The sequence below is a fragment of the Actinia tenebrosa genome, unplaced genomic scaffold, assembly GCF_029948245.1.
Source record: "Actinia tenebrosa isolate PJP-AT-01 unplaced genomic scaffold, QUT_ActTen_1.0 PGA_scaffold17__23_contigs__length_9995812, whole genome shotgun sequence".
Taxonomy (NCBI): Eukaryota; Metazoa; Cnidaria; class Anthozoa; order Actiniaria; family Actiniidae; genus Actinia; species Actinia tenebrosa.
In genome coordinates, this window is record NW_028292577.1 from 1876217 (window position 1) to 1899690 (window position 23474).

Below are 23474 nucleotides of genomic sequence, written 5' to 3' on the forward strand. Positions count from 1 at the left end.
AACAAAAGACACGGAAGAAGACTGTGAAGCAATTCATTTTCCCGCCAAAAATAAAAAGACCAAATCCAAGATGGCGGCTGATTCATTGATCGACGCTCCAGAAGGAATCTGGCGAAAAACGTTTGAACTATACGAGGTGATTTTAGAGAGAAAAGCCAAGGAGAAGAAGAAAGACAAGGGTAAGGAGCTGATAGAGTTAGATAACTGGTAGGTAAGAAGTTTTGTCAATAATATTTTTTTCAAAACCCCCATAGCCCCACTAGAGTAATCATGAACGCTCCCTAAAAGGCCTCCCTAAATGATTTCAATCATCATGTATCATCATTCTGGGTTCCTTCTGCATTTGCCACGAGCCTATTATTTTCTTTGATAGCTATTGTATCACTTGTGGACTTTTGTTACGTAAGCTGTTCTTCTACTCGTCGTTGTAATGTTCTTTATTATGAAAACACTAATAATCCCGAGGGGGACTCTCTTGAAAATTGGGTAGGGGGGCTCGACGGACGGTTTTGAAAATGACCCTAATAGGTACGCATAAATTAACTGAGATGCTGATTTCAGGCCTTAAAAGGTACGACCACATTTAAAATGAAAACCTTTCCAACCATTATAATCTTGTATGAAGTTTGATATTTTTCAAAACGAACAAATCTGACCCTAAAAGGTACGGAGTCAGCCGGGAGTCAGCCGGAGACCCTAAAAGGTACGCAAGGTCTCATTTTCGACCCTAAGAGGCCTGTTGAGCCCTCGTACCCACTTTTCAAGAGAGTCGCCCCAGGTAATAATCTTGGCTTCATGGAAGAGAGAGGCGGTTGATGTTTTGTATTTATTATTTTGTTCCCTATCTTTTATTGTTTGTTTCCTTTTAAGGTTTCAACAGGAGTTACCAGCTGTAATTGACAAAAGAGAAGAAAGATACCTGACCAAGGAAGAATTGATCAAACTCATGCAATGGAAACTATCAGTTAGTATGTCCAAGAAGTAGAGAGGGGCTAATAAATGGTTTTTCTTGGAAGTTCTGGGGGTAGGGGATTTTATATTTAATTATAACCCTACACAAGAGGCCATGCTTAATTTGATGCACATGTAGAGTGAAAGTTCAGCAATGAAATATGTAATTTAAAATGTGGAAGAGCAGGTTTGCACATTCATTGAATCATGGTTATTCCCCACTTACGGCTTTCTGATGGATCACAAGAATAGCCCAAACTCCACGTCTTTTATTGAAATTAATGAATTGAAACTGAAATACTTTTTAAATGTGTGGTTCCAGAAATTATCCATACCCCCACGGATGTTTTTTTTTCAGACCCCCCCTACCCCTGGAAATGCTAATTTTCTTCCATAAAAACTCTGTAATTTTGTTCTCTGACTCCCCCTAGCCCTTGGACATTCCAAATTCCTCTTGTGGGTAGGTGGGTGGGGGGGTATGGACAATTTCTGGAACTACACAATGCATTTACTTTAGAAGTTGTTTATTGTTTTGCATATTAAGATTTTTCATTTTTTGTTTTCTAGAGAGGAAAGTTCAGGCCCCGCCTTGTAGATTTGATTAAATCCAACAGTCCTGAAACAATCTCAGAAAACACAAGAATGGCATTCAAGCTGCTACCTAATATAGAGAAATCAATCAAAAAACTCTCTGAACTTAAAGGTGTAGGACCTGCCACAGCCTCTGGTATGCCATGCTTACTGGTTTTATTTATATGGGGGAACTTGCAGATAACTTGAATCATCGTAAAAAGCTTTGTGAAACTGACGTTTCGGATGTTAGTCCTTCGGAGTAACTTACTCCAACGAAGGACTAACGTCCGAAACGTACGTCTGAAACGTCAGTTTCACAAAGCTTTTTACAGTTATTCAAGTTATCCACAAGTTCCTGCTGTTTTATTCAGAAATACCAACACAGTCCATGCTAGTACTCTACTAGTTATCACCACTTATTTATATGGGAGAGGGATTGTATCAGATGGTATTGTTTTTATTTCCCAACTTTTATTGATTTCTGCCTCTGGAATGATCAAAGTCAGGGTACGGCTAACTCACAGATCAAATTGGAACTCAGTGTTAGATTTTGCAAATGGAGGAAAACTGAAGAACCCAGAGAAAAACTCTCAAATCAAGGGAGAGACCTACTCACATGTGATGCCGAATCTGGGAATCAAATTCTAGACCCCAGAAGTAAGAGGGGTGTACACTTCTGTGACACCACTCTTGATTCCCTTTATTACATTTTACAGTCAAATACTGCATTACAGAATTGTGGATATCCACATAATCATCAATACCATGTGTCCTGTATCTCTTTTTAAAGCTATACTGTGTGCTGGCTGCCCACAAGTCCCATTTATGGCAGATGAAGCTATGATGACTTTGCCAGTAGGCAAGGGAAAACTAGAATACACTATGAAAGCCTACTTGCAGTACCTGGAACAGCTAAGATCAAAATGTTTATCAAAGCTTTGCAAAACAGGTAATTTGATTCAGCTTGCTAGCTAGCTGGCCTCTTTTTAAGTTCATAAGAGACTATGCTATTTACTAGAGCAGTTTTTGTATGACTGTGAAAAGCTCACAGCATTAACACTGTTGTGACACAGCAAGGCATATGCCAGACTAATCACATTGTGCGAGAATTTACTCTCCATCCAATCAAATTCCCTAAGCACAGCATAAACACTGTGCAGACACATGGTCACACCAGTAGGTCACACCAATGTCATGGCACTGGTAGACTAATCACATTGTGCTAGAAAATAATCCACCAATCAAAATTCTAGGAAACATGGTCATGGTAAGGCACGTATGTGGTCCATGAACTTCATTGGAATACACAAATATTCTACAAAAATTCAAGGCTAATCCTGAACAAGAGAGCTCAACACTAAAGTATAGGTTTTATAGATTCTGAAAACTCTCAGCACTAAAATATAGATCTTGTGAAAAAAGGTACATTATATAAAAATATAAATATTTTTCTTATTGAATTCGGTTATCACATAATATCGTAAATTATTATCGTATAATTTACGATATCATGCTCATCCTCATCCAGTAATTGCTTATTATTTGTATTTTTTATTTTTTTGCATCCAAAATTAATAGGTGCATCTTTTTTTGTTGTTTTTGTAGATTCTGTTGCCAATTGGAATGAACACAAAGTAGAATTAACATTGTGGACATTTGTAACAGCATCAAAACTGGCACCTGAGCTACTACCAGAATGTAAGTCAAGTGCTGCTAAACGTAAGAGAGAAGGAACAGGTTCAGGGGAACGGGATGCAAAGAAAACCAAGAAATGAAATAGACATTTTTAACATAAAAATATTACTTATGAGACTGAACTTAAATCAACTGAAAACCTTTTGATCATCCTTAATAAAAATACAATACACAATACAAGAGGTTTTGCACAATATCTGACACTTGACAGTAGCAATGTTAGATGGCAGAAACAATACAATTGTTTTACATGAGAAAGAATTCCGAGAGTAAATGGAATTTATCTTTATTGTTCTGTCATCTAACATGGCTACTTTCAAGTGTCAGATATTGTGCAAAACCTCTTGTACTTTCTATTGTATTTTTATTAAGGATATGGTGTAGTGATCCACAACTACAATAAAATGTATGTACTAAAAAGGCCTTATAATATAAAATACAGTTTGTTGATTGGCAACAGTGATTGAGACAACAGTGAATAAAATCAACTAAATTGAGATTCCCTCCCACTCTTGCCCAGTTACATGAATAGAAAAATGATAGGTTTCTGTTAGCAATTACACCTATCTAATCAACCTAAACAACACATGTTTTGCCTTGAAGATTTCCGTAACAAGACAAGGACGATAATCCAAGTAAAGTCTATTAGCAGCAGTTATATTTTCCTCACCTACTTGTGAAAATTGTGTTACGATTCTTGCAAAGACGAGAAGAGTTATGTAATTCAGGGGCGGCGGAAGCTAAAAATCTTTGGGGGGCACTGCAAAATCTTTGGGGGGGGCACTGAAGATTATATTTTTTAGGGGGGCCAGGCTTGCGCACGGAGCTAAAAATAGATTTTCAAGAAACTTTCATGGGTCACAGGGATATGCTCTCTTACTTGATATTCTCTTGCCGTAAAACAATGACTAAGAAACCAATATTTTTTAGGGGGGCCAGGCGCCCCAAAAACATTTGGTGGGGGGGGGGCACGTGTCCCCCCGGCCTCCCCCACTGGTTCCGCCGCCCCTGTAATTATCATCTGATGTTTAGTATTCAGGTTTATTTCTTTCATCAAAAGTTACAGCGTTATAATAAGATTGATATAAAAAGACGTAGAACCCACGTTTCATAATCCCTATAAAATGCAGAGCGTGAATTGAATATAAGAAAAGCCTAAGTACGAGCGCGTGTTTGTGTATTTTGGTGCGCATCGATAAAAGTGATTTCAGCTCTGAAAGAGGACACTCTTCACTATCAAATAGAATAACATATGTCACGTGCTTAAAGTTACGTTACGATGCGTCTTCTTACTTGGTCATGGCATCTTTGATTTGAGGTCTAGATAGAGTCCATTTATGAACAGTCACGGCTTTAAAGACTTCCATGACAAGATCAGGAAAATAATCCAAGTAATCAAAATTTGTCGACAACATTTCCTTGATTTCTTCTGATAACGTGTGAGAATGAGCGTAGCCATTCCGTATCAGTCGCACTAAGTCCACGATAGATTTAGTGTCGTAGTTCCGCCATTTTTTAGCAGTCATTTCATGGTAAAACTTACGCATGAGATTATTTCTTGAATTATCCCATGACTTACATTTGACTACTCTTTTGAAAATCATGGATGACTTCAAGTATTTTTCCAAATCAGTCTCAGGAAAATTCCTATAGGAAGGCCATAATTCAAATTCTGGCTGATTTCCGACAGCAACGAGGAAATCCTTTCTTTTACTATTCGTCCAGAACAACGGATGAGCTAGTGCATCAGTTGGGCTTATTCTTTCCCCGACACTTTTCTTGAGCATCTTTTTAATCAGGTCTGTTGCTTCAGGAGAGATGTGGTCATCCCATCCTTGCATTTGATCTTTTTTTATGTTATCTTCTATAAGGTGCAGAGCTGATGAAGATGTAGGAGAAAAGGGATGCTTTTGTTCGGACAAAATGTAATGCAATAAAAGTCCACAGGAAAATGTGTCGGAATTCTCTGTAAAATGTCCCTTAGATTTGGACGTCGACGTCAAAATTTCTGGAGCAATCCAACCTTCGGTACCAACGATTGTACGTGAACGGCTGAACTCTGTAGTAGAGGAGCCATTAACGCAATCGCGGCTTAGACCAAAGTCAGCAATTTTTAAGCAAAGTCTAGGATGTGTTTTATATAAGATGTTTCCTGGCTTGAGGTCACGATGGATTATTTTTTTCTCATGTAAATATCTTAGTCCCTTAATCACATCTTTGCAAAGTAAGACACTTTTGCTTTTGTCAACTGCGCCTTCGTTAAAGTAGTGTTCAAGATCTCCCTCCATCAGCTCCAATACTATGTATGAAAAGTGTATGTCTTCTAAGAAACACACATAACTAACGACTTGTTTGCAGTCGGCAAGTTTAGCAAGGTTTGTTATTTCACGCTTGTCTTCTGGTCGTACCATGCGCGACTTTTGAATTTGTTTTATGGCCACTTCCCTACCATCATTCTCATTGATCCCTGTGAAAAACAAGTCCGTACGAGCCACGTCCAATGTGGTCTTTGTGATACCAAAATGAGCCGACTATCTCTCTCTCTTGTCCTCTTGAAACTTTGGTCAACGTGGTTTCGTACCTCTTGGAAACAGAATCCCAAGGAATGCGCTTAGAGATTTTGCTCACATCTATGGGTTTCGTTAAGAGGTGTTTGAGTTCAGGACAGGTCTCCGCTAGGTCAAGGCATGACTCACCAGTTGAGTCAGGAATTCGAAAATTGGCTCCATATGAAAGAAGCATTTCAGCAATTTCGCAGTGGACTGAATCGCTAGGTACCAGATCTTTCCAGTTTTCTGCCTTTCCAGTTTCCTCTGTACTACATTGTGCAACTGTTTTTCTTTTTTTAAGCATGGGTTGCGTCTTGCTATACTTTTTAAACTTATCGAAGAATTTTCTTTTTGTTCCTTTAGAGGAATGTAAACTCTCACTTAAACTGTCATCTGAAATGTCAATTGAACTGTCATCTGAAATTGAACTGTCAATCGAACTGTCATCTGAAATGATGTCACTTGAACTGTCATCTGAAATGATGTCACTTGAACTGTCATCTGAGCTACCAAGTTCTATATATTCTTGCAGCAAAAGCGAAGAGGCACATCTAAGTTCGCTATCTTTTTTCTTGAATTCAAAATAATTTTGACTAGATTAGCTTTCCAACGTGTTTGTGTCGACTGGTCCTTGCAAATAACGTTTAAAAGTGGATAAGCAATTGTATCAGATTCAATGTGTTTGTCTACACAAATGACTTCAATTAAGGCTTTGGCAAGAACAAAGGCTTGGCATTTTATCATGATACTTAGAACAGAGTTATTATCTTGGTCAACAGTCCATGGATGAAGTTTCATCTTTATAGCAGTTCTCCAGAAGGTTTCTGGGTCTCCTAAAACGTCTTGATAAAAACAGTCAGTTCTCCGAAGAAAAGTGCGTCTTTCCGCTGCAGCAAATAGGGGTGGGTGTCCTGACGAATCCACAGCATCTCTTTTCGCTCCAGCATCTATCAAAAGCTTTACAGCACTCCAAGTCTTGCACTGATGCAGAGGGGTTCTTTCATCATCATCTCTGGCATTCGGCTTTGCCCCACATTTCAGGAGAAGCTGTAAAATGGCTTTCAAAAGTTTTTCAAATGTGTAGTTATGGGTAACGTTACTCGAATAGTTTTCTGAAGATGGTAAAGTGAGCGATGCCCATGAATGAAGTAGCAAGTAAAGATGGCCACTGCTATTTTTAAAGCTTTCAGCTTGTTTACAATTTGCATCTGAAAACAATTGCAGCAGATTAAACATTTCGTTTAGTACTTCCTTTCTTACAGCTTCATCTTGCAATCGAAGACCTTTTTGAAAAAGATCAATTATCAAATGGAAAACAGACTTTCCGTTTGGTAATGTATCGTTGACCTTCGTTCCACAGTTTAGCAAAAGTCTACAGATTTCTACCAGCATCTTTACATCATCAGTTCTTAGTAACCACTTCGTATGCAAACTAAGTTCTGACAAGCAAAACAACAGAGGCGTTTGACCTTGGTGGTTTTTGATGTTCATTGTTGTTCCATGCCTTCTTAGTAGGTGACATGTTTCCATGACCTCCGTTTGAGATACACCGACAAATGGCAGGAGAGTTACATAGTGAAGTAAAGTGTTGCCATGCGAGTCAACACTGTTTGGATCAGCACCTAAATTCACAAATGAAGGAACTACTTGTGACAGTTGCTCACTTGAGATCTGTTCCAAAATGTTTTCTATGGTTATTTTAGTTTGATCATCAGCCCTCGACAAGAACTCAGAAAGACATTCTTTGTGCACAAAATATGAATAGGAAGTTTTGACTTCACCCAAAGGCGTACACATAAGCACAATTTTGCAAAATAGTACTTCTATTAGTGCTTTTACCATAATTATTTTCGTAACACCTTTTCTATGAAGCAGGTTCAATTGCTCAGTCAGATCAAAACGATAAAAAGGATTTTCATTGTGCAACATCTCTTCAATAAAAAATGATAAAATGCTTAAATTGCAATTGTCTTTCAAATAGAGATTTCCACCATTGTAGAGAAGGTAAAGGGCAACCACTGGTGAACGCTGCAGAGCATAAAATAAGGGCGTTCTTCCATGGTGATTTCTCACATTTATCAAGGCTTTACCTTTCTCCACCAAAATTTTTACATGAATGTCCAAATCCAATCTGACAAAATGAAACAACGGAGTTTCGCCTTTGTTGTCAGGTAGGTTGACATCACAACCCTTGTCAATCAATAAACCAATGGAATCATCTGAAGAAAAAATCGTGATACGCAAAACAAAGCGGTTTGACTATCATTATTAACTTTGTTGATATCAGCACCAGCATCAATTAATGCCTGCACAATAATTGCATTGTCATTTGTGACTGCACTAAACAACGCAGTTTTGCCATCATTATTAGCCTTGTTGCAATCGGCACCAGCATCAATTAACGTCTGCACAATAATTGCATTGTCGTTTCTGGCTGCACTAAACAAGGCAGTTTGGCCATACTTATCAGTCTTGTTGACATCAGCACCAGCATCAATTAATGCCTGCACAATAATTGCATTGTCGTTTGTTACTGCACTAAACAAGGCAGTTTGGCCATACTTATCAGTCTTTTTAGCATCAGCACCAGCATTGATTAACGCCCGTACAATACTTTCATTGTCGTTACTAGCTGCACTAAACAAAGCAGTTTTGCCACCATCGTCAAACTTGTGGACATCAGCGCCAGCATCAATTAACGCCTGTATAATGCTTTCATGGTCGTTACTAGCTGCACTAAACAAAGCAGTTTTGCCATAATTATCAGTCTTGTTGACATCAGCACCAGCATTGATTAACTCCCGTACAATACTTTCATTGTCGTTACTAGCTGCACTAAACAAAGCAGTTTTGCCATAATTATCAGTCTTGTTGACATCAGCACCAGCATTGATTAACGCCCGCACAATACTTTCATTGTCGCTACTGACTGCAATAAACAAAGCAGTTTGGCCACCATCGTCAAACTTGTGGACATCAGCGCCAGCACCAATTAACGCCTGTACAATACTTTCATTGTCGTTACTAGCTGCACTAAACAAAGCAGTTTTGCCATAATTATCAGTCTTGTTGACATCAGCACCAGCATTGATTAACGCCCGCACAATACTTTCATTGTCGCTACTGACTGCAATAAACAAAGCAGTTTGGCCACGATCGTCAAAGTTGTGGACATCAGCGCCAGCATCAATTAACGCCTGTACAATACTTTCATTGTTATTTTCGACTGCAACAAACAAAGCAGTTTCGCCATCATTATCAGTCTTGTTAACATCTGCACCAGCATCGATTAACGACCGTACAATACTTTCATTCCCGTTACTAGCTACACTAAACAAAGCAGTTTTGCCATCATCATCAGTCTTGTTCACATCAACACCAGCATCAATTAACGCCTGTACAATACTTTCATTGTCGTTTCTGACTGCAATAAACAAAGCAGTTTCGCCATCATTATAAATTTTCTCGAAATCAGAGCCAAGTAGGAGTGTATCAAGGAAAACAGTTTTATTCCTATAAGTCTCGTTGACATCAGCGCCAGCATCAATTAACACCCGCACAATAATTTCATTGTTATTTTCGACTGCAATAAGCAAAGCAGTTTCGCCACCATAATCATCAGTCTTGTTGACATCAGCACCAGCATCAATTAACGCCCGCACAATACTTTCATTGTCCTGTCTCACTGCACTAAACAAAGCAGTTTGGTAAACAATATCCGTCTTGTTGACATCAGCACCAGCATCAATTATCGCCCGCACAATACTTTCATTGCCCTGTCTCACTGCACTAAACAAAGCAGTTCTGTTAATAATATTCGTCTTTTTGACATCAGCACCAGCATCAATTAACGCCCGCACAATACTTTCATTGTCGTTTTCGACTGCAATAAACAAAGCAGTTTGGTAAACAATATCCGTCTTGTTGACATCAGCACCAGCATCAATTAACGCCTGCACAATACTTTTGTTGTCATGTATTACAGCAATAAACAAAGCAGTTTGGCCATCACTATCAGTCTTGTTGACATCAGCACCAGCATCAATTATCGCCCGTACAATATTGTCATTTCTACTTCTTAATGCGCAAAACAAAGCTGTTTGGCCATCACTATCAGTCTTGTTGACATCAGCACCAGCATCAATTATCGCCCGTACAATATTGTCATTTTTACTTCTTAATGCGCAAAACAAAGCTGTTTGGCCATCACTATCAGTCTTGTTGACATCAGCACCAGCATCAATTATCGCCCGTACAATATTGTCATTTTTACTTCTTAATGCATAAAACAAAGCTGTTTTGCCGTCACTATCAGTATTGTTGACATCAGCACCAGCATCAATTATCGCCCGTACAATATTGTCATTTTTACTTCTTAATGCGCAAAACAAAGCTGTTTGGCCATCACTATCAGTCTTGTTGACATCAGCACCAGCATCAATTATCGCCCGTACAATATTGTCATTTTTACTTCTTAATGCATAAAACAAAGCTGTTTTGCCGTCACTATCAGTATTGTTGACATCAGCACCACCATCAATTAACGCATCTACTAGTTCTCCATCACCATTACTAACCGCGTAGAATATAGGAGTTCTCTTCTGAAATTTGTCGATTGCATTAACATCAGCTTTAGCATCAATTAGTACGCGGGCTATATTTGAGTGGTCACATAAAACTGCAAAGAATAAACAGCTGTTTTCTTCTCTGTCTTTAATATTAACATTTGCACCAGCTTTGATCAGTACACGAACCACATTTTCAAAGTTACCAAGAACAGCATAAAACAAAGGAGTTCTCTTCCAGGATTCATCAGTGATATTCAAATCTGCTCCAGCGTCGAGTAAGTCACGGATCACACTTTCATTGTTATTCTTGACAGCATTAAACAGATCCAATTGTTCCTCTTCTTCCGGCATACTCATTTGTTTTTCGCCAAAAACCTACTCCTCAGGCTATGATTGTTTTGGACACACTGTTCATTGTTCGGGTATAGCACAGTGCCATATCGTACATTTCACGTTCTTGCCCCTTTTGATCTATCTTAGACATCTTTTAAATGCCTTCTGTAGTCATCTTTACTTTTGAGGGAAATCTTCTGATCTATAAAGATAATTTTTGAGTAAGAATATTACAGAAGGATGTTAAGGGATTTTGAGGGTGATAATTCTTGATTTTCACCTACGTCATCAAAAAGTTTGCAAGGATTTATATAAAACAAAACTTCCACTTCTTTACTTTTGAGGAAAATCTTCTGATCTATAAAGATAATTTTTGAGTAAGAATACTATAGAAGGATGTTAAGGGATTTTGAGGGTGATAATTCTTGGTTTTCACCTACGTCATCAAAAAGTTTGCAAGGATTTATATAAAACAAAACTTCCGCAGGCCGAAACAGTAGCCAAAACTATATATCTCCGTCAAAATTCTAGCTAAAATAAGTTTTAAATACGAAGGTACAAGCGACTGATTATGGCCATAATTTAGTTGAAATGTATGGGTCCGCCAAATCACGAAGGTTAAAAACAATGTTTATATTGCAAACATTTCAATTTTTCAATAACAATAATCATCAAAATAAAGTTACCAATCATCTACTAAGTTAAAAACGTATTATTTCAATCAAATTTTCATATTTCTAATGCTTTGAAAATGCGTGACAGAATTGGTCTCGCAATAAATCTAAAACCAAATATCGCTAATACAAAATTATTTTGGCAAGACTTTTCTTATAATGCTATAAACAAAATATTCGACAAACAAACAGTTTTGTGCGGTGAATACTTTGGATTTTATTTTTTGATGACGTCACATGAAAACCAAGAATATTAAATTGATAAAATATAATCATGCATACAAATAAGCAGGCTTTCCAGCAAGTCTAAGACATTTTGCTTGGCTTATAGGAGAATGAACGCTTCACCGGCCTATTTGAACAAAATTATGCTGAGGCGCTTTTATTTATAGTTAAGCGTTAGTTAGTGACGTAATCGTAACTTTATTTAGACTCTTAAGTACATGAATAAACGACTTCGTGGAAGTCACACTTACTAGATTTAAGAGAAGTTGGAATTGATACAATACGAAATACGACAAAGTTCTGTCACAACAGTCACCAGTAAATTCTAAAGATGCCAATTTAGCTTAAGGTAAAACATTATGTTCGGGGGAAAAACGAAACAAATACTAAAAAATTATAAATCTAGAAGATCAGAGACCTATTTCTAGGGCTCGGGTGGACAAATGATTTTCAAGATGAAAAAAAAAAAACCAGAAATTCAACGAAAACTTTCGTTTGGCACACCTCATCGGCGCTTAATTTGTGTCCCTTACACAAATTAACTGAACCTCGTTGATCAATTTTCGCCCCATGTAAGGGAATTCGGAATGATGCTGGATATCGGCTACTATGCAACAGTTACGGAGTGAAAAACACCAACTGTATACAGTCAATATCAATAAAATAGGTCTTTACCCCTTACGACGATAAGAGATATATGCTAGAGGATGGTGTAACTACTCTAGCGTATGGTCACAAGGAAGTAGCTTTGTAAGTGGTCTTGTGAAGAAGTTTGAAAATAATAGTCAGTACAAACTTCTACTTTGGGCACAAGATAAAGGAAGCATTTCGCTACCACATTTCCAAGTTCAATGAAATCAAATGAGTTTATTTGTTTATTTGTTTGGGTGCTATAAGGTGTACGGTGGAAATTATATATAATTATCTTTTTGAAATATCTCTTATCTCTGTATCTCGAAATAGACGAAGCCAGCTAAATCAAATCCAAAACTAAGACGTGCTATCCTAAAGTGTTGTAATAACTTGAACGAATTAATTGAAACTATCTGTGAATTGACTCTAAACGTGCTGAAAGTATTGCGCGCTTTAGCTGATAAAAAGGTATCCGACAAGAAAAAGAAAGACCAATTGAATCAGACAGGGGGTAACTTTCTTCCATTCCTCATACCACCCGTGTTATCTGTTCAGCTGGCCAACTTAATATCCAAGAAACTATGAAGCACAACAGGAAAAGTGTGAATAGTTAACCAAAATAATCTATTGCCCATGAAGTTTGAAGACCCTTAATAAAAATCCTTGTTTACGAGATTACGATGGTAAATTAATATTTCTAGTTCGGCTGTCTTGAGTCACAGAAGTCAACGAAATAAAGAATGCTTAGACATAAATTTCTGTCACGTGATCTGCTAGCTCCACCCTTTCATAATCATTTGACAACGTAGTGACAAGTGATTAACATGTTGTACATGCTTATTGATTGGACTATAGACGGGAACCCTATAGCAGATACCTGAAAAAGTCTCTTGGGTAAGGTCCCGAAGACCTGTGGGTACTATTGCGCAATTTGCCCATTTTGTCAGGGAGCAATCAGGACAAGACCCTGGTGGCAGGGTAGACCGGGTTATCTGGTTGGGAAAGTTTACTAGTATCTCTTACTAGCGCTCTGGTAGGCGGGAGATACGCTTCTTTTCACTGCTTTGCATCACGGAGTCATATCTGGTCAGCGGTTAATTTTTTACTTCTGGTCAGCGGTTATGAATTTTTATCGCGTCATACCATTGCGATTGTTCTTCGGTACGTACTTGTACTTGTTTTGCTATGCTTTGTAATAAGATAGTATTTAAAAAACAAAGAAGGCAGCGGTCACCGAGACCTTCCAGGAGTTGGTGATAAAAGGTGAGTAAATTTTGCGGTAGTTAAAATATTCTTTACAAGTTTAACTTCAGTCTTGTCAATCAGCTTTTGTAAACATACTGCGAAGATTTAGGCTTAAATCTATCAATTGTTGTTTTTATATAGCAAAATGCTTTGGTCCCAAACCACAGCAACAAACAACAATATTATGCTTTTACATCTTTTTCAGATTGCAAGCAGAAAAGAAAGAAGAAAAAGACTTGCAGAATGGCAGTCATATATAATTAGTACTTTTGCCCAACATTTACATTATATTCAGAGTTTGGCAGCTTTTAGAATAACAGTGACAATGAAAAATTACCCAGTTACCGTATTTACTCAATTTGATCATCACAAAATCAACTGATATGCCATCGATAAATATATGAATACAAACATGTTGCTGCAAGTGTAAGAGTACATGTTAATAGACAATAGTTACCAGTTGTGTACTATTTTGGTCTTGTATTAAAATGGCCTATAAAATTTATAAAATAAATTCTCTTTGTTCATCGTATATTGTAATTCACTGTAAATTCAAAAGCAGGGACATTCATATCTATTAAACTGTTTCCTCGGGGACCAGGGCATTCACCTCTCACATTGTCCCCGGAGACCAATGTGTGTGTGTGGGGGGGGGGGGGGGGGGAGGGTGTGGGGGGGGGGGGGGAGGGGGTTGGTGCGGGGCTTTCAAATGACTCGTGCATTATTTCATCAAAAACATCAATAAATCACAACACAGAGACCCCAAAAGTGTAAATGTCTGACGTTACTTCTCTAGATGCGCAACCTTTCCAGCAACCACATCACATATTTCGATTTCATGCAATATCTACTTTATCAGTATTTTTGGAAGCTCAACCAACAAAATTTTCCATGCATGTTGAAACCAGGTCCTCCAGGTATCCCAAGTGTTGCCTGCTAGCAGGGTCTTGTTTGTTTAAAATGCAGTGCCAATTTGTTGGGCAAATGCTGTCTGCCATTTGTGTCTCGCTACCTTTTATCTTAATTCAAAGGGAATGGAATCAAGATCAAACAGACGGCTTCCACGAGTGCAATTTATATTTTTGAAGTTGTTTAGAAGGATCGATTACAGTTTCTTTTGAATTCTAGTAATTGTAGTACTGAAGGAGAATGAGTGTTATACCTAGTGTTCACCGCGTAATTTCAAGGGTTCCTTTCGACTTTTAATTATTCGTCTATCTTTCTTTGTCAGAACTACTTTGCACTTTGACATCAAGGTATATGTCTTCTATTTATATAAGGCATAATAAAATGCACTGGATTCTTAGGTTCAATATTTTGTCGTTCAATTCTCGCTACTGTATGGCTAAAATGTCAGGCTAGATAGAATTAATACAGCCATAGGCAACATAACAGTAAAACTTGAGAGAAAATCATGGAAGAATTCTCGACCAATGTGTAAAATGGTGAAAGCGGAAGTGCCTGAACGACTGACCACGGAAGATAGAGTCCCTCTGGATCTCCTGTTATTGCTTTATTCGTACGTAATTTTAGTAAATGTTTTATGATCATTAAGTCGCAGTAATCTGATTTTCAATGCATAAACATTTTGTTGAGTGTATTTTAAACAAAAAATTGCACAAGTTCTCGTACGAGTAGTGATGTTTTGAAAGTTTGCAAAATTTCAAACTTTCAAAACATCACGAGTATCTATAAATTCCAAATTGAACTCGAGATCGTTCGATTTCCTACAATACTCGTTTAGTAACACGACATGTAAACAAAAATTGTTTTGGGCCTATATTTCCATGTATATGTCGTTTTTTCTTGTCCCCCTTTCCCCCGTCGATTTCAGTTTGTTTTGCCATTGAAGAATATTTATTCATATTCATATTTTAGTATCATATTATAGTATCGTGCAAAAATTAACACAGGGAGCTCCGCTTTTAGGCATTGCCTAAATTTATATATTATTTCTTTTAGTACCCCAGATCCTTGTGATATTATTGTAGTAAATATATGATAAATGTATGTTGAGCACCATAACTTTCAAACTTACCTAATTCTTTCTCGAAAAGATTTGTTATTTGAGATATACTTCATTACTTCATGACTCCAATTCGTTGTCCATCGATATTATCAGGTCTCTGTATAACACATGTTTTTTTTGATGCTTGCTTTACGTTGTTTGGAGGCCAGTTTTTCTAGTACAACGGAATTATCCGAGCTGTATTCCGAGATACAAAATTACGCTTACGTTGCTAAAACAAGATCTGACTGGTGATGTTTCATAACTGGCTATCGATGATTCACAGCATCCCTCACATTTTGAAACGTTTTCTAAACCATGTAGATATAAGAAATCATAAACAGTATTCCCCAAGTCGTTTGAATTCCCCAAAAGATCAGAAAGTGTTCAATAACTCAAAATCGGTGATCTCTGTATAATTATAGCCAAGGCGGAAATAAGCCCAGCATACTGAGTCATTAGAAAAAGCGTCACTTGTTGATGACCGTGACAACGCGACTAGCCGGAACGGGAAGTATGGGTAAAATCACTGAAGGCAAGCAATACATTTTTAACACTATGATACCCCGCTATGATTTGAAAACTGAACGATATTGTTAGAGTGCATTCAGTCAAACTGTTGAATAGTTAGATAAATGTAGCTATCTAACTTACATAACTATTTAGTTGACGTCACCTAAAATAGTAAAAGCGCGCCAAATAACGGTCATGCTAATCCGGGGGTTTGTTTTACCAGAGAATGAGTGAATAGACATTCAGTTATATATACATCGTTTCTCCCTCTGATCTCAGTATCGGTTTACTCGTAGTTTCAAATTTATGTGAGGTCAGCTAAAATAGTAACTAACTTATCTAATTTAGGTGACGTCAACTATTTAACAGTTTGACTGAATGCACTCAGTCTAAGAATCGGAAATTTAATCTGAATTGATGCATATGTAATTACCTTTTGGTTGCGAAAGGTGTTTTGTTACGTTGAAAGGCTTGAAAGTTACGAGTTTCCCGTTAATACAGTAAAGGCTTTAAAAAATTATGCGTGTGGCGTTACTCCTTAATTTGACGTTGTGACGGCACTGGGCAACAATCCGTAGAATTTTTTCCTTCGGAAACTATTTATTTACACGACCAAATTAGTAGATTTTCTATAAAGATTCGTTTAGAAATATTTTTCAACTTTTCTTCATTCCGGAAAACATTGATCATTTAGTACTGGAGCAAATCTTTGCCTAGTCTCCTTCGCATCCGTTTTTAGTGTTTTTAGTGTTTTTAGTGTTTTTAGTGTTTTTAGTGTTTTTAGTGTTTTTAGTGTTTTTAGTGTTTTAGTGTTTTAGTTTTTTTAGTGTTTTTAGTGTTTTTAGTGTTTTTAGTGTTTTTAGTGTTTTTAGTGTTTTTAGTGTTTTTAGTGTTTTTAGTGTTTTTAGTGTTTTTAGTGTTTTTAGTGTTTTTAGTGTTGTGTTTTTAGTGTTTTTAGTGTTTTTAGTGTTTTTAGTGTTTTAGTGTTTTTAGTGTTTTTAGTGTTTTTAGTGTTTTTAGTGTTTTTAGTGTTTTTAGTGTTTTTAGTGTTTTTAGTGTTTTTAGTGTTTTTAGCAAGTAAGCTTGGCACGTTCCACCAACGTCTGGTGGCCCCACGTCTGGTGGCCCCACACCTCTGGTGGCCCCTGTCCCATTTTCTCCGCGGCAATACAACCTGTGATTACGAAACTTGGCAGGGATGTAGTCACGTGCCCTGTCAGTCACCCCAACGATTTTGGGTGTATGACGTCACATATCACGTGACTTGCTAAGATAACATTATCGCCAGTTTTTGAAATAAACCTTTTTTGACGTTATTGCACTACCAAAGTCTTTGTATGCCAACGCTGATGGTAACCAACCCCCCTGGCAGCGTGACGTCACAGGTCACGTGACCTATAAATAGCGTTTTATGGCTAAACCATGACAATAAACCGTCCATAAAACTACTTACAAAGACACAAGATAGAAATTGAACATTTCCCATGCCGTATTCTTATACACCTGTGGTGACCCCATCGTGCCAAACGTCTGGTGGCCCCACGTCTGCTGGCCACACGCACCTCTGGTGGCCCCTGTCCCATTTTCTTCGCGGCAATACAACCTGTGATTACGAAACTTGGTAGGGATGTAGTCACGTGCCCTGTCAGTCACCCCAACGATTTTGGGTGTATGACGTCACATATCACGTGACTTGCTAAGATAACATTATCGCCAGTTTTTTTGAATAAACCTTTTTTGACGTTATTGCACTGAAGTGTTTTGGTACATTAAAAAGACCCATGAACTTAAAAAATTATATAAAAATGTTATAATAAGGGGATTTTGTTGGAAAAGCCCCGGTAAGGATTTCTTTAGCTTTCCATATGCATAAAAAGGTAAAGGTAAAGCGTCCTTATTTTACGTCGGTCGTAATGGTCATTGACTAATTAACTTGCTGAGGCCGATGGTGCGTTCATTTCGCTCCCTCTTTCTATCAGTGCTCCGTTTTAAGGGTATTTAAAGCTAATTAAAGCTACACGGAAAGGAAAGAAGTCGAAACAAGGATGTGTGGTCACTGAATGGAAGTCAAACCTCTTGCAAAGAAGACCGCGCACTAACCAACAGGGGCAGCGGAAGCTGAAAATTTTTGGGGAGGGGGGGGAGCACTGAAATAGTATATTTAACGCTATGTGATAGTCACCGCAGTTTTGATTGACTGAGAACCAACATTGGAGGGGGGGGGGGTGGGGGGCCAGGTCCCTTCACGAAATAATAATAATAATAATAATAATAATGATAATAATAATAATAACAACAACAACAACAATAATAATATTAATAATAATAATAATAGTAATAATAATAATAATAATGTAAACTTTAGTATGTTTTCCAAATTCCATCGTAAATCTCGCTATATATATAGGCAATTTACGATTGGCTACTTGAATCTTTTACATTTAAGTACATGAAAGATACTAAAAAAAACATTGAAAGATTAACAAACTTTACATGGCTATAATCACTATTTAAATCACTAATAAGTTTTTTATATTTTTTCTTCTTACGATCAGCATTATTCTTAAGGTTTGATTCAAATATATAGAGTGTACTAGATGTTTTTAAAATCAAGTCAGGGCGATAACTATCGCCAGTTATAATTGAAGGACTGTGATAATTATCAAGGTCAGCATAGAGAGTAGAATTGTCAATGGTTTTGAATGATGAGGCGATAAAGTTGAGGACAGAATTATGGCGCCAGTGAAGCGATCGAGATAGTGTTGCTATCCACTTACTATGTGTACAAAAGAGATTCGGATGAAAGACAAAATGAACAATCTGGTGATTTCGAGAAAATAATAATAATAATAATAATAATAATAATAATGATAATAATTTTGTTTTTAATTTCTATTTTTTTTTATTTTTTAAATTAATCCTAATAATATATGTTAAAAAAAATAGTAATAATGGCAAACATTTATATATATATATATATATATATATATATATATATATATGTTAAGTATTTAGTTAATTGCTGCATTTGCAGTCTCAACATCCAAGTCTATGTCCTTTATGTTCCTAAATAATCTTCTTGTGGTTCTTGAGCCCCTAAGGCATAGAAGAGCCCATCTCAAAAGGGAGAAAGAAACCTTTGCTCGTATCCAGGATACAGTGGTGGCATAATCTTCTCCTTTCTTGTTGGCAATTAGTTCGGCGAGCCTACTGTGGTATCTTCTACACTTATCTGCCATACCTCCAGTTGTAGTGAATACTAATGGCGTAAAAGTCGCTTGTTCAACTTCCAAGACTCTGCTAGCATACTTGCGCTTCTTCTCATTCTCATGCAGGTGGTATATTCGCTGGGGGGTGAGGTCTTTGTAGGACTCTGCATTTGGATGACACACCCTAACATCAAAGAATGCAGATCTCTGCCTTTCCCAAAAGCCACGTGCATGAACGTCAAGGCGAGCATCAGAAGCTTTATTAGAACCTCTGGTCAGGATTTCTCCTGTAACTTCTTGAAGTACTGGTTCTATTTCAACGTCATTGCAGACCATGCTCAACAGTTCTGCTTCAAGATCGCGCAGCTCGTTGTGGCGCTGAATAACAAATCCGCCACGTCTACAGATCATAGCATGGTCCACATTAAACAAATCCCCGCACACACATACCGATGGGATGTCAGTGATTTCCCAGTCGTATCTAAGTTTGATAGCATCTCTGAATTCTCTTTTGTTCAAATCGAAGTCCATGTCCTTGATAATGATAATAATAATAATAATAATAATAATAATAATAATAATAATAATAATAATAATAATAACAATAGTAATAAGGGGAAGGGGGTAGGATTCTAAAATTGATATTTCAGTTTCACGATCGAGTATCCGTAAATAAAGTTTACCAAATCACGATTTTTCATAGGATAAAAAATCGCGTTTCATGATGGGAAATTACAAGGTTACCATAGCCGTATATAGCAGAATCATTGGAAAAAATTGCCCATACATTTGGAACATTTGCTCTTTTCGGTCTTTTTCCTCTCTTTCCAAAGCAAAAGGTTGTTCTTAAAAGTAAAGTTATATAGCACAAGTAAACTGCGTGACAAAACATCCTAAATGACCCGTAAATCTTCTGTTCTTTCGCTAACTAGTTGTAAGCGTGTTTTCGAGGCTACGAAACCTAAGAAACCATAAGAGGCGAATATATAGGCCAACAGATAGTATGAGTTTATAAAATCAGCAAAAATACGGTTCTAAATTTTAACAAATTCCTATGAATTATACCAAAATCTTCAGGAAAGCCCAGGGTTTTCAAATCCACTTCTGGTTTTTTTTTGACAGGTTCTGTTTTAAATCAAGGAGAGACGATTTTCTAGCTTGACCCCGGTTACGTCATGCATTTTCTCTTGTAAAATACGTCCAATAGCGTAAATTCAACTCAAAAAGTACGGTGTTTTTTTTTCAATAGAATTCATTCTAAACCATATAATACAGTCCGTGAATAGTTGAATTAACTGAATCCACTTCTGTTTTTTGCCTAGATAGTCATTATTTTGAGAAAAGATCCAAAAACCGTGTTTTTGAGGCATAATTTGTATGGGCTCACATGAGGGGGCGTGAGCTTGAAATCGTAGCTGGCCAAATGTTAACAGATTTTTTCTGATGATACGGCATGAGAAATGTTCAATTTCTATCTTGTGTCTTTGTAAGTAGTTTTATGGACGGTTTATCGTCATGGTTTAGCCATAAAACGCTATTTATAGGTCACGTGACCTGTGACGTCACGCTGCCAGGGGGGTTGGTTACCATCAGCGTTGGCATACAAAGACTTTGGTAGTGCAATAACGTCAAAAAAGGTTTATTTCAAAAACTAGCGATAATGTTATCTTAGCAAGTCACGTGATATGTGACGTCATACACCCAAAATCGTTGGGGTGACTGACAGGGCACGTGACTACATTCCTGCCAAGTTTCGTAATCACAGGTTGTATTGCCGCGGAGAAAATGGTACAGGGGCCACCAGAGGTGTGGGGCCACCAGACGTGGGGCCACCAGACGTTGGTGGAACGTGCCAACCCCTTCTCGTTTTTAGGGAGGGAGCGTTGCGTGACGACCGACACTAAATTGCTTTGGATTCAACACTGAAATATGAGACGAAGAATATCTTCGCGTGTGACCAGAGTACTTCATTCGAATATATACTGTATATACTGTATATAAACAAGCTATTGAGTTTACCCAAGAGTTTTTGGATCCGGCTTTTTGTAGCTAGTGCCTGAAAGGCATAGCTACTATGACATCGTCTGTGTAAGCATAGCTAATGAACATATTTTCGTATGATACTCGTATTTAATCAAATCGTTCCGTGATCCTTCGTCCGGTTTTCGACTTGTTATCGATCAAAACTTTGAAGCTACGGATAATACTTGGAGCAAATCAGATCGTTTCGTGGTCTTTCGTCCAGTTGTCGATTTGTTGTCGATCGAAACGTCCGAGCTACGTGACGTGCTTCGTCCTTCCATGTGTTAAAATTTTTCCTCGATGTAAGATTTTAAAGTATTTTTTTCTCTATTTACACAAGAGGATATGAAGTAAAAGAGCACATCCCTGTGCCCCATGAAAGTTTTTTGAAAATCTATTTTTAGCTCCGCGCGCAAGTCTGAGCTATTTTAGCATGCGATTCCTGATTGGTCAGATCGTATGATGTTATGGGTACACAAGAGATTGGCACTGACAAAGCAAACTTCCTGCAGTTGACAAACCAAACTCAATTGAATTTGACGAGAAAATGCGTTAGAGGAATTCTTTGAAAAATTCTGAAGGGTTTTTGAAGGAATCCATAAACAGCATATGTAAAGAATACTCAGCTGAGACAACCCCATTCAAGCTTGATTTTAAATCAAAACAATGATCGCTCGATTGAGACTCATTTTTTGGAGTTGATTGCAGTTATAGATGAGACTGCAAATTATTCCACAATTCTCCACCTAAACTGAAATACAGTTAATATTGCTGTATCCCTAGAACACGTACTTCTGACCTGAACTTCAATGTTTTCAAAATGAAAAGTTATCTAATGGACATCTAAAATGAAGGTATATAGATTGGACTCGTTTACGAAAGAGCCGGATTTTCGATGAAGAAACTTGTTAAATTCACTTAGTCAAAAGTTTAAAAAGGAGCCCAATTTAGATAAAACTGAAAGATGAAAATAAAATCGGGCAAATTATCTTTAATTTTTTCTCTCCTTCGAGATGAAGATAATCTCCTCCATAATGAAAACCATGAAGTGAAAAAATGAAATCGAAATGCACTACATCGTATTCTTCGCACGAGTCTTTGTTTCAACCTTAGTACTCTCCCACTTAGGAATTTTGTCACATTTACACAACCCACCACCAACCACCTCAGGGGCTAGCTTTGTTCTTGAAAAATTCTTCGACAAAGTTTTGCATGGCCGACATTTTTACACTTTGAATTCCTGGTTACTTTTACTTGAAAAACGAAAGATAACTACAGATAATCCAATAAGATGTCAAGTTTACTGAAATTTATCTTAATTTATCAAATTTCGGAGATTTCCTAACTTTTTCTGGACAAATGAACACAGCATATAAAGACAGACTAGAAAACCGCTTAAGAAAAGGTGAGCAAAATATTATAATCATACTTTTAATCCTTTTACATGACATGACAATGTTTGGTTATCCACATGAAGAGTTTATGTTTTCATAAGAACCGTATTTTTACCGCAACGAAATTAAGAAAATAAATGCTTTGGTAGCATCAAGAGAAAATTGGCTGGAGATCATTAACCAGCTAAACTTGTGAAATGAAGGCCCTGAACGTTAAAACCAAATGTGTCATCAGTTAAGAAATAGTTTTCTGATCCTCATTCTTTATAAAAAAAATATTTTCATTCCTTTTATCTAATCCTAAACTACTTTTCGATAAGCTTGAAAACTTAAGCTTACTAGATTTTGAGATTCGATTTTACGAGTTTTTATCCGCTGTTTTCACGCGTGAGAAAGATAACGGAAATCACGAAGCACAAAAGTTTTCGAAAAACAAAGTTTACATTCAGTGATAGTAAATAGACTCTATTAACCATGATTCAGTTAAACATGACAAGGACAACTGAGACAAAAAAAAAATGGAATGCCAAATACAAAATTCTTTGTCAGTAAATTGGCATTTGTAAATGTAGTTAATGTGTTTGAATATTTTTAGCTTTCTAAAGTGAAACAAGGTCTTAGACAATAACATATCTCTCATTAAAATCCATTAAGCTTATCTATAGAAATATTAAACGTTTCGAGAGAAATTCTTTGAACTGTCGATAAAAAATGTTGTCATAAAAAATACTATAATATACGATTGTTTTCTAAAAAAGACACACATGAATTCTTTAATAGCACTTATTGATCCATCTTTGAAAACATGAAAGTTTTTTTATTTGTTCTTGGTCTATAATTAGTCCTAAAGCGATTTTTTCTTTGCATTAGAGAGCCGCATTT

General features: G+C 37.1%; 4 protein-coding genes across 4 annotated transcripts; 1 reads left to right on the plus strand and 3 right to left on the minus strand.

Moving 5' to 3' along the window:
- Positions 1–64: 64 nt before the first annotated feature.
- Positions 65–3877, plus strand: LOC116299507 (uncharacterized). Its single transcript, XM_031708168.2, has 5 exons — positions 65–207; positions 871–964; positions 1519–1678; positions 2315–2473; positions 3130–3877. Exons 1-5 carry the CDS (start codon positions 71–73, stop codon positions 3297–3299), a joined length of 720 nt encoding a protein of 239 aa, XP_031564028.2. The 5' UTR covers positions 65–70; the 3' UTR covers positions 3300–3877.
- Positions 3878–4246: 369 nt separating this feature from the next.
- On the minus strand, positions 4247–5630 carry LOC148910204 (serine/threonine-protein kinase/endoribonuclease ire-1-like). The gene has a single exon (XM_089032083.1). It carries the CDS (start codon positions 5628–5630, stop codon positions 4509–4511), a length of 1122 nt encoding a protein of 373 aa, XP_088888209.1. The 3' UTR covers positions 4247–4508.
- Positions 5631–6280: 650 nt separating this feature from the next.
- On the minus strand, positions 6281–15955 carry LOC116299502 (uncharacterized). The gene is given in 3 exon segments (XM_089032084.1): positions 6281–8009; positions 8012–10871; positions 15485–15955. Coding segments are annotated over 2 exon segments (4401 nt in total). The 5' UTR covers positions 10688–10871; positions 15485–15955; the 3' UTR covers positions 6281–6284.
- A 3023-nt stretch (positions 15956–18978) lies between these two features.
- Positions 18979–19725, minus strand: LOC148910205 (uncharacterized). The gene has a single exon (XM_089031995.1). The coding sequence runs from the start codon at positions 19705–19707 to the stop codon at positions 18979–18981; it is 729 nt and encodes a 242-aa protein (XP_088888121.1). The 5' UTR covers positions 19708–19725.
- Positions 19726–23474: the final 3749 nt, after the last annotated feature.

Coding starts and splice junctions, on each gene's coding strand:
- LOC148910204 (XM_089032083.1), bottom strand. CDS start 5,630: ATGGTACGACCAGAAGACAAGCGTGAAATAACAAACCTTGCTAAACTT.
- LOC148910205 (XM_089031995.1), bottom strand. CDS start 19,707: ATGGACTTCGATTTGAACAAAAGAGAATTCAGAGATGCTATCAAACTT.
- LOC116299507 (XM_031708168.2), top strand. CDS start 71: ATGGCGGCTGATTCATTGATCGACGCTCCAGAAGGAATCTGGCGAAAA. Junction 965..1,518: donor TCATGCAATGGAAACTATCA/GTTAGTATGTCC, acceptor TTTGTTTTCTAG/AGAGGAAAGTTCAGGCCCCG. Junction 2,474..3,129: donor ATCAAAGCTTTGCAAAACAG/GTAATTTGATTC, acceptor TTGTTTTTGTAG/ATTCTGTTGCCAATTGGAAT.